At 44.5% G+C, this 11,319-nt stretch overlaps 1 protein-coding gene across 1 annotated transcript; it reads left to right on the top strand.

The window, feature by feature from the left end:
* The first annotated feature begins 498 nt into the window (after positions 1–498).
* On the top strand, positions 499–9,566 carry PROKR1 (prokineticin receptor 1). Its single transcript, XM_007189821.2, has 2 exons — positions 499–1,003; positions 8,870–9,566. Exons 1-2 carry the CDS (start codon positions 531–533, stop codon positions 9,564–9,566), a joined length of 1,170 nt encoding a protein of 389 aa, XP_007189883.2. The 5' UTR covers positions 499–530.
* Positions 9,567–11,319: the final 1,753 nt, after the last annotated feature.

The following is an 11,319-nucleotide window of genomic DNA, read 5'->3' as shown; positions in this document are numbered from 1 at the left end:
AAGTTCAGGCTGTCAGGACAAGGAATGGAGTTTGGAGCAGGTCACTTTGGTTCTCTTCAGCCTCCCCACACTCCTAACTTTGGTCCCTGGGAAAAAGTGCAACATTCAGAATCTTCATTGGAACGGAAATAAACTGAGTTAGTGCTTGTTTGTCTCTGTAGCAATCTAACCTTCCCTGAACGAGTGGGTATGTGGTTTTGATTCCTTTGTTTTCTTTCCCTGGTTCCTTTATTTCCACTCCATCAGCCAGTGTTCACTCTGGGCAGGTGGCTAATGGGTCAGCTTCATTTATAGAATGGTTTTAAATTTGGCCAGGTTCACTTACATATGTAGCCAATTGTTTGTATGTCTTTCAAAGGCTTAGGATGGAGCTTGGAAACTGGACCCCAAGGACGCTTGCAGAGACAATCTGACTCATTAAAGGAAAGCTGAGTCTCAGCAGAAAGGGGAGACCTCAGCCTAACGACATCTCCCCAGAGGAATTCCCAGGAGCGCTGCTCAAGGCTTCACCTGGCCAGCTGGAGGTCACCATGGGGGTCATGGATGAGAACGCCACAAACACCTCAACCAACTCTTTTTCTCTGCTTGACCCCCACGGAACCCAAGCTGCTTTCTTCCCATTCAACTTCAGCTATGGCGACTATGATATGCCCTTGGACGAAGATGAGGATGTGACCAATTCCCGGACCTTCTTTGCTGCCAAAATTGTCATTGGCCTGGCGCTGGTGGGCATCATGCTGGTCTGTGGTATTGGCAACTTCATCTTCATCGCGGCCCTGGCCCGCTACAAGAAGCTGCGAAACCTCACCAATCTGCTCATCGCCAACCTGGCCATCTCTGATTTCTTGGTGGCCGTCGTCTGCTGCCCCTTCGAGATGGACTACTACGTGGTACGCCAGCTCTCCTGGGAGCACGGGCACGTGCTGTGCGCCTCTGTCAACTACCTGCGCACCGTCTCTCTCTACGTCTCCACCAACGCCCTGCTGGCCATCGCCATCGACAGGTGCGTGAGGGGTGGGGACAATGAACGAAGGGGCAGTTGTGATTGATGACAGGTATCTGTATTCCCCAGAGCTGTGAATGCATGGGGGGCCCAAAGGTGGCCCATTTATTGAACAGTGAGAAGAGTTCTAGTTTTCCAGCGGTAAGCAGGCAGGAGGTAGTGGAGCCCCCTAGAGTTGGGCAGCAGGAAGGCTTTTGACCCCTCTGTTATGGACAATGTCCTAGAGGTTGTATCTGTCCAAGGTCTAGAGGTAGGCAGCTCCCAGGAGGTGTGGAGGGACAAGTTTAAGTTTCAGGCAGTTACCTCTTGAGTCAACTTGGAAATCTTGAGTGAGGTTTCTATCTCATCAAGACATCCTCTACTGAAACGTGATGTCCCTACAAACACCGGTTGATTTTTTTTTATTGTTATGATGATTTAAAAAATTTTTATTTTATATTGGGTATAGTTGATTAACAATGTTAACACGGGTTGAGGGATTTGTTCTAAAAAACAAAACAAAACAAAACAAAACAAAAAAGGGGACCCATGCTTACTTACTCTTTTTTGGTTGTTGCAGTAATCAGTTGGCTCCTTTTCATACGTTAGTGTACAACAGTACAGAAGAGCTATTTCTAGTGATGGTAAATAAAATCAGTAAGAGCAGCCTATGCAAATCTTTCCTATGTTATCTTTAGGCTTTTCATTTAGTATAATCTCCTGTGCTAATGGGCCAGAGTAGTTTTTGTTCCCTTGGAACAGTTTTGCAGGCTCCTGTGCCCAAAGGTGGACTCTTGTTACAAAACACCTTGTTGCAGTCCAGAGACAGTTACCCTGAGGGTCTAATCGGGCCTCTGTGTACTTGGATCTGCACAGCCCATCTCTCTCTCTTAACCCAGAGAGCCTGAAGCACAGATGATCTCCGTGTCCCATGGCCTCAGGGCTCTGGTGGCGTTCAGCTCCCTGCCCCCCAATCAGGACACCCCAGGACAGTGTTCCGGGGAGGAACACAGCAAATAGAGCTTGATTTCTGAAGCCATCAGTGGGACGACCAGGGGTAGAATACCTAGACATAGACCACTCCCAAGGACAGGGAGTTGAAAAGGAGCCTGGCCTTAAAACCTAGGAGGATATTGGAATTAGCACATTAAACGGCCCTCGGTCTGTCACCCATAGAAGGTGTCCAGAGGTGTCATCCCTGCGCCAGGCTTGGCCAAGCTCTTCCACATGAGTCACGAAGCCCCCATGATGTTCTGTCCACCCAGGAACGGACCCTGGGTGAATCTGTAGAAGGCGCAGGAGGGGGACAGTCAAGCAGAGTATCTGCCCCCCAAGTTCCCTTCACAGCTGTCGAGGAAGATCTCCAGGGACCTTGTCTCTGAACTCTTCTGAAAGTGGAAGCTGCCACCATCCCTCTTAGCGCATGAACAGGACAAAACATATGGGGTCATTTCCTGAAGTTTCACTCTGGCAAGACAGTTTTTCACAGAAGGTGCTCTCAGCCCCCGAAAGTGGGGTAGGTAGGTGCCTGCTGCGGGGTGGGCCCCTGCTCCCTGGGTGAGACCCATTTTACCATGGAGCGGGCTACTCGTAGAAAGGGGTAACACTGCAGGAGGAAATGGTTTCAAGGGGAATGGAAGCCAGGACAAAATCAGGGCATTGGGCTATTCTGAACATGTAAGAGGTAGTATCTATGTCAATCAATCCACCTCCATCTACTGAACTCTTTCAAACTCATATTCGCCTTTCATATGAAACTCAGCTTGTCTGAAATATTGCAGGCATTTCTCTTACGGTGGGTATTTTAATCGGGAACGTGCTTTGCATCATGGGGACGGCTATTGTTTAGAGTGGGGTTGTGATTGGAAACTTGAACCCAGGCACTGGGTTTGATTTTGTTAGTTTTAGGCAACTAATTTTTGTCTTGATATAACAAATATGGCCACAGTTATAAAAATATCTTTATTTTTGTTTAATGAAATTTCTGTAGGAATAGTGTGAGCAGTTAGTCTGCCTGGGTTTAAACTCCTACTGCACCACTTATTAGCTGCAGGGCCTTGTGTTAGTTAGTTGACCCTTCTCTGCCTCAATTTTCTCATGTATAAAATGGGAATAATTAGAAAACCTAATGTATTGGGTTGCTTTGAGGATGAAATGAAGTAATACATGTAAGTGTTTAGAACAATGCTTAAAACAGAGTAAGCACTCAATAAACAGCGGATGTTATGCTTTGTAAATTAACCCTTAAAGGAATAACAACAACAAAACCAGATAAACTAATGACTATTTCCGATTGGCTAACCTCTTTGCTTTCATTATAGTGATTGTTTTTGTGATGTGATTAAAGAAATAATGATACAAAGTTTCTAAGAAACACAGCTCTCAAGATATAGTAGAACAGAACTATTTATTTCCCACCCCGTTCTCTGTTTCTACTGTTGGTTCCATGGTTCTCCCAGGCATCTAAGCTCAAAAGTCCCCTTTGTCCTGGCTGCTCTCTCCCTTTCTCCAGCATTCACTTAATTCCCAGGCCCTGACAATCCCCTCCCACCCCCCGCCCAACCTCCCCCCTGCTCACCCAGGGGCTGAATTATCATAGTCTCCTCTTGGTCTTCCTGCGGTGGTGTCTCTCAGCTCTGCCCCTCTGCCAACCCTACTCCCTCACAATCCATCCTCAACATTCATTCATTCACACAATGCATTTTTATAGAGCGACTACAAAGTTACAAATAGTGTTTCAAGCACTGGTGATACGATGGTGAATAAGCAAAAAAGCTCCTTTTGCTGATGGAGCTTGATGGAGAGAGAACAGTCAGGCAAGCAACCAAGGAAGGTAATTTCAGAGCCTGAGAAATACTCTGAGCAAAAACAAATAAACATAACCTATAATGGAAAAGAATCCGAAAAACAAATACGTATATGTATAACTGAATCACTTTGCTGTACACCTGAAACTAACACAGCATTGGAAATTAACTATTCTTCAATAAAACAAACAAACACGCAAGCAAACACTGAGAGTGACCGAGGGTGGGAGACACTCTAGCTGGGAATCAGGAAAAGTGTCTCTGAGAAGATATTTGAACAGACCTCTGAATGATGGGGGAAAAAAACTGGCCTTGTAAAGACTGGGAAAGAGCATTCCAGACAAAGAGAATTCTAAGTGCAAAGGCTTCGAGACGGGAGCAAACCTGAAGGTGCTAGGAAGAGCGAGAAGGGTTCCATGGCCCAGGAGAAGAAAGCAAGACTGCAGCCAAATTAATCTTCTGCCTCATACAGCCCTCCCTCTCTTGCTCAAAAGACCTCTAACAATGCCACTGTATACAGAATATGGCTGGAATCTTTTCATCTGCTTTTCCAACATTTTATTATCGAGCTCCAGACTGCCTGCCAGTCTCATGCTGGGTAAACACACTGATGTCCTGTTTTCCAAAAAAAAGTTGCAATCTTTTTGAGAACTGTCACCACGGCTTATTACATTTCTGTTCATCCAGTGCTAGGTACTTGCTGAGGGTGAAGTTTTACTAAGATCCTAGGTGCCCAGAATTCACAGACAGCAAAAGGTTATAAAAGAAGTAAGGCATGATCCCTGCTCTTGGGAAGCTTACCATCCAGAGTGTGGGGGAAGGGTGAGAACTAACACAGGAAAGTTAGGGGGTAAGTAAAGGGTCAGTTTGAAATGAAATTTAGAGAAGGGGGAGATCGTGGCGTAACAGAATAATCAGAGGAGGCTTCAGACTTTTTACTGGCTTTCAACAAATGACGATCAGCAAAGGAGAAAAAAGGATTTCCAAGAGGGTAGGTAGAACTGTGATTGCAAAAGCTGAGAGGTGAGAATGGTTGAGGTGAGAGTGAGGTCTGGGGAGTGGGGGGGAGGGGGGACAGGGCAAGGAATGTAAAAGAGTAGAGATCAGAAAGAATAGGGTCCTCTTCTAGAAGATCACAAAATCTAGGCACAGGGAGTCAGACCTGAGGGTAGCAGGGAACTGCAAAATGTCCTCAGAGGACTCTGTCCCCTCAGGTCTGGGTTTCCTCTTTGATGTGGAGACACCTGCACTGTCCTCGGGGTATATCTTTTGGATCTCAGGCACATGGGGCACTGGGGTCCCTCCTTTTTTTAATCCGGAATCCAGGGGAAGCTGGCCAGTCTGCCTGCCTGTTGGCAGCTCTCTTGTACTGTCTGGACGAGGCAGCTAAGGCATGAGGAACAGCACTCAGCCTTAGGAAGCCCAAAGGCTTCCTGGTGAGCTTATCGGTTGGGGCCGGTTGGCCCAAAAAGCAGGCTGTGCATTTGCTACCCATCCCATGAGCCGCCTAGTAGCTACTGTGACCGCCACTTCCGTGATTAGACCTGGGGCTGAGTCCTGGGGCAGAGAGGGAGCTCAAATGCTCTTTGCTTAATCACCCAGCCCACTGTCATCACACAGTTAGTGGCTGGACATTTCTTTGTCCAGCAGCCTTCATTCTTTGTTCTCTGGGAAATGCTGACTCTGAGTGGATCTGGACCTGAACCACTGTAGTGGTAGACACGCTACAATGCCAAGGGCATATTCCTAAGGAAAGTAGCTGCCAATTGCCTGACTCCTTTTTGGAACATCAATAGGTTGAAGCTGACTATGATGAAAAGAACAGAGGGGCTGCCAGGATGCCAGAAGGGCAGGAGGAAGGGATATTGCTTGCTCTGGTTTGAAAAGGAAGGAACAATTGGCGTGTTGGAGAGCCCACTGGATTTGGAGCAAGATATGGATGGGTCTGCATCATGGTTCTGTCGATTACTAGCTGCGTGGCTTTTGACAGGTTATTTAACTTCTTCAAACCTCAGTTTGCCCTTCTGTAAGGTGGGCATCTTTGGTCCCTTGTGTATTCAAATGAGTTGGGGTTATCTAATGAGAGTGTGGATTTGAAAACGCTCTGTAAATTGTAAGTTGCTTTACAAAGTCAAGCAACTATTACTAATAATGGAGTTCTGAGCCTAGCATACCCAAGGCTGGTGGCAATCCTTGAAACAGTTTTCTGCAATTTGCCTATTGGTTAATGTATTTGGAAGACCTCTTGCACAGCTCCTGGTGCTAACTTTGGGGATGGAGGTGGGGTGATGTCAGGATGAACTAACTATCTGATGGGCAATCACAGATTAATTTTGATGTGAAGATAAGTAAATTCAATAAAATAGGTCCAATGAAATAGAAAGTAACATAGAACTTGCAAATGCAGTATTTGCCAGTAACAGGTGAAAGAAAATTGCTTGCTATACAGAATAGCTCTAAAAATACATTTTAGGATACTAAGAGTTTCTTCTTGTATATTAATAGCCTATTGTTTATGTGCAGTGTCTCATTGGAGCTTCACAGTATCTCTGTGAGCTTGGTAAGACACTTGATATTCCCATGTCACAGATGAGGAAATTGAGTCCTCAGGGCTAAGAAAATGAAAAATTCACATAGCAAGTTTGTGGCAAAGCTGGGAGTAGATTCTTGGTCTTCTAGATCAGCATTCTCCCCTACGTGTTCATTGGAAAAACACTCTGAGTTTGAAAATCTCATAAAGACTTGGGAAATTACTAGTGGGAAAAGAAGGAACAGAATCATATAGTGAACGTTCATATAACAAGCAATTACGAATACAGAAATATTCTTTGAGAGAGTAATCAGCAGAACACGGTGGGGTAGATAGAGAGGGAGAGAGCTGGCGAGAGCAAAAGCTCGAAACTCTTAGTTTTCCTTATGACTCAGAGCAGGTTTGGTGCCCTCCATACAGCAAGAGCGGCATGGTCTTCATGTGCATTGACAAAAGCATTGCCAACACCCTGCAGACATTCCCATTTCACCCTCAGCATCCACCCTGGGAGACTGGCGAGTGCCAGGGATTGTTGCTGGCGGCAGAGCGTGACAAGCAGCCAGATGGGCGACCAGAGGGTGGACCCAACCCATCCAACTTCATCTAACAGCTGGTAGCTACAAGAGAGCAGAAGCCTTGTGCCACTGAACTCTCCAGATGACACTCAGTGGGGTTGGCTGTCTGTGTTGTGGGAAGGACAGAAACAGCAGGAATATGACACACAAAAAAAGAATGACTCTCCTCTTCCAGTCAAAATCCCAAGTAAGATGACCTCAAAGGGATCGGCTGCGAAGGGAACAGAATTGTTTAGCTTTCCTTCAGGCCCCTGTCACGTCTGCCCTTGGCTTTACCAGGGATAAGCTGTGGACACGTGAGGATGTGTTTATTTCCAGTGTTGATTAGTCATTCCCTCCCACTTCACTTGCCATCTTTCTCCTTCTCCTGCTTCTACCCCCTGCCACACACAGAACGTCTTCCAGGAAACCAGAGCTCTCTGTCTAAGTATGTGCAATCTCTCTGGGAAGGAGGCTTTCATACTGCACGAATGACTCACATCCCCCGGAAAATGCTCTCTCTTCTTTTCTGGACAACTGTGGTAACAGCAGTGTGGTTTTAAGGGAAAGAACAAAAGCAATATCTTTTACTGTCTGTTGCTTTGTGGTTCAAAAAACATGTTCGTGTATATTCTCAATTGATTTTCACATCAACCATGTGAGACAGGGTTAAATGTTTTCTATCGAGAGTCCTGTGGTATTTGACCTTGAGAAAGTCACTCACCTCTCACTAAGCTCCATTTTTCAACCTGAAAAATAAGATAAATGGTCACATGCTTTTCCTCCACCTTTGCATGCAGAGCAATGTTTTTAAAAATGTGGAATGAAGGCAAAACTTTGCCCACTGTTTCTATCAGAAAGGGCAAATCCTCCCAACAACTCTTTGGAATTCTCAGGTCCTTTTAGCTCTAAGCTGTGGGGTAATTAGGATGAATGGCCCTGAAAACAGGAAGGACCTGGGAACAGTGCCAGGCTAGAAACCGATAGGAGATGTTATTACTACATTTAATAATAATAGTTACCATTTATTGAGTATATACCGTGTTTTAAACTGTGCCAGAAATTGTGTCTATATTGGAACATTTAATCTTTAAAAACAAACAAACAAAAAAACTTTTGCAGATAAGGAAATTGAGATTCAGAGAGATTAAACATAACTTGCCTGTACTGGGCATATATCCAGACAAAACTCTAATTTGAAAAGATAAATGCACCCCTATGTTCACAGCAGCACTATTCACAATAGCCAAGACATGGAAACAACCTAAATGTCCATTGACAGATGAATGGATAAAGAAGATGTGGTATATACATACAATGGAATATTACTCAGCCATAAGAAAATGAAATAATGCCATTTGCAGCAACATGGATGGACCTAGAGATTATCATAGTAAGTGACTATGTAAGAGAAAGACAAATACCATATGATATCACTTATATGTAGAATCTAAAATATGACACAAATGAGCTTATCTATGAAACAGAAACAGAAGAGACTCACAGATATAGACAACAGACTTGTGTTTGCCAAGGGGTGGGTGGCGGGGTGTGGGAAGGATGGATTGGGAGTTTGGGATTAGCAGATGCAAACTTTTACATATAGAATGGATAAACAACAAGGTCCTACTGTATAGCATAGGGAACTATATTCAATATCCTGGAATAAACCATAATGTAAAGAATATGAAAAAGAATATATATATACATATATATATATATATATAACTGAATCACTTTGCTGTACAGCAGAAATTAACACAACATTGTAAATCAACTATACTTCAATTAAAAAAAAAAAACTTGCCTGAGGTTGCACAGCTGTAAAAGGTGGAGCTGGAGCTGGCATTCAAGTCTGCCTTTCCTGGAAGCCCACATAACACTGCTCTTTCCCTCCACACCTACCATTTGATTGTGCCTCAATGTTGCAAAAATAACGTCCTCCTCCAGCACTTCCTTACCACAGTGGTTGATCCCATTTGTGTCCTTGTCCTAGATATCTGGCCATTGTCCACCCGCTGAGACCCCGCATGAAGTATCAAACAGCCACTGGCTTGATTGCCTTGGTGTGGATGGTGTCCATCCTTATTGCCATACCGTCAGCCTACTTCACCACTGAAACGGTCCTCATCATTGTCAAGAGCCAGGAGAAGATCTTCTGCGGCCAGATCTGGCCAGTGGACCAGCAGATCTACTACAAGTCATACTTCCTCTTCATCTTCAGCATTGAGTTCGTGGGCCCGGTGGTCACCATGACCCTGTGCTACGCCAGGATCTCCCGGGAACTCTGGTTCAAGGCTGTCCCTGGTTTCCAGACTGAGCAGATCCGGAAGCGGCTGCGCTGCCGCCGGAAGACGGTCCTGGTGCTCATGTGCATCCTCACCGCCTACGTGCTGTGCTGGGCGCCCTTCTACGGCTTTACCATTGTGCGTGACTTCTTCCCCACCGTGTTTGTGAAGGAGAAGCACTACCTCACGATCTTCTATGTGGTTGAGTGCATCGCCATGAGCAACAGCATGGTCAACACCGTGTGCTTCGTGACCGTCAAGAACAACACCATCAAGTACTTCAAGAAGATCATACTGCTCCACTGGAAGGCTTCTTACAGTGGGAGTAAGTCCAGTGGGGACCTTGACCTCAAAACCACGGGGGTGCCTGCCACTGAAGAGGTGGACTGCATCATCCTGAAATAACCCCAGATCAGGACCTTTGGGACCCTGAGCAGTGTGCTTAGGTACATGCTATCAACCAAGAACACTTGGTTTGCTGCATAGGTCAAAGCAAATGGACAAATATGTCAACACTGTGTTCAGGGAGCTCAGAATCTCTAAAACTGGTGTGATTAGACGCCATCACCAGTGGCCGACATTCATTGAACATCTAGTTTGTGCAAAGAGTAGGCACTGGTGAAACCTATATATGTTGACGATATTTAATAGGCAAAAAGAAGTAATGATTAAACCAAGAAAAATGTTGGGAGATAGCCTGGAATAATGGGGTTTTCAGAAGGGAGCCTGAGTAGGCATCTAAGACTGTGGTACATGTGTCTGTAGGGTGAGGGTCTCTCTGGACCATCTAAGTTACTCATCAGACACTGATGTAGCCCATCTCTGGGATTGTTCTTAAGCTTGAGTTCACTCCTAACATTTGCAGGGCTGGGGCAAGAATACAAAGCAGGCTTCTGGCTCTTTCTGCAACTTTCTCTTCTCATCCTTGGTCCTGATTCTCACCCTGGGCACCCAGGAAAGAAAGGAACATACAAATGGTTGGTGGGGGGGACCCAACAATGAGATTCAGTGACTCTACAGGCTTACTGAGGGCTCGTCCCTCTTTCTAATCCACCTCCTTTGTTTGGTGTTTTGAATTTTGAATTTGGAACTTTGGGATCAGAAGACCTGATCCAGCCTTGGCTCCATCACCTGTGTGGACCTGGGTAAAGCCTCTTGGTGGGGACAAAGATGATACCTGTGATAGCTACCAATGGGGTGGTTGTGAAGAGCCAATGAGATAATATATGGGAAAACTCTTTCAACCATGCAAGTAATCAAAAGAATGGACTAACAGCTGTGTGTAGTGCCCTGGAGAAGGAAAGACTTGTCACCTTAGCTTATGTATCTAGAAACCTCACCATCTCCCCCTTTCATTATTCTTTGTGTGAATATTCCCTTGCTCCTCTTAGCCCTGCTATGTATGCATTATGTGCCTAATAACATGATGGTACAACAAGGTAGTGAAATTTGGTGGCAGAATTATAAAAGGAGATGGTAGCTTGGTCTCCAGGCAGAAGATGAGCTCAGGGTTTTAGAAACTTCAGAATCAGAGCATCTTTGTGATCATGGAAGTGTCAACCATGACTGTTCCTAACCAGCGTGAATCTGGGCTATGTGATACTTGTTTCATAGTCTGGTTTCATTTTCATGAGGGTGTATAGCTATAGAGCAGATTTGTCCTTTACTTCTTAAATAATTCTAGAGCAGTACATCTATAATGCTATTTAAGTGACATGTGTATGGTGTTTCCCCCTCCAAACATAGTCAACTCTTTATTGACAGCAAAGTTTATTTTTCTAATAGTTACTGTATTTCCCTGGAAGACACATTTCAAAAACCTATTTATTTCTTCTTATTCATCATCCAGCAGACTTGCCCTATGGTTTAACCGGAATACTCTCAGAGGATAAAAACTAATTAAAATATTAGCCTAAAGCCAACATGCTTTGGAAGGTAATTCTTCTTCTTATTATTTTTTTTAAATAAAATCACAGATTGCATTCTAAAATTAGGAAAGTTAGTTTTTGGACTGAACAATAATAAAATGATATAATTTGTTGTCATGTTCATCTTTTCCATTAGGAATGCTAAACATGAGTTGACTGTATTAAATGGGAGCTTTTTACATCTGACAACCAAACCTCTTTCTGATTTTCAGCCTAAAATATCAAATTTT

This window comes from Balaenoptera acutorostrata, chromosome 12 (genome assembly GCF_949987535.1).
Source record: "Balaenoptera acutorostrata chromosome 12, mBalAcu1.1, whole genome shotgun sequence".
NCBI classification, from domain to species: Eukaryota; Metazoa; Chordata; class Mammalia; order Artiodactyla; family Balaenopteridae; genus Balaenoptera; species Balaenoptera acutorostrata.
This window is presented reverse-complemented; position numbering and strand designations above follow the sequence as displayed.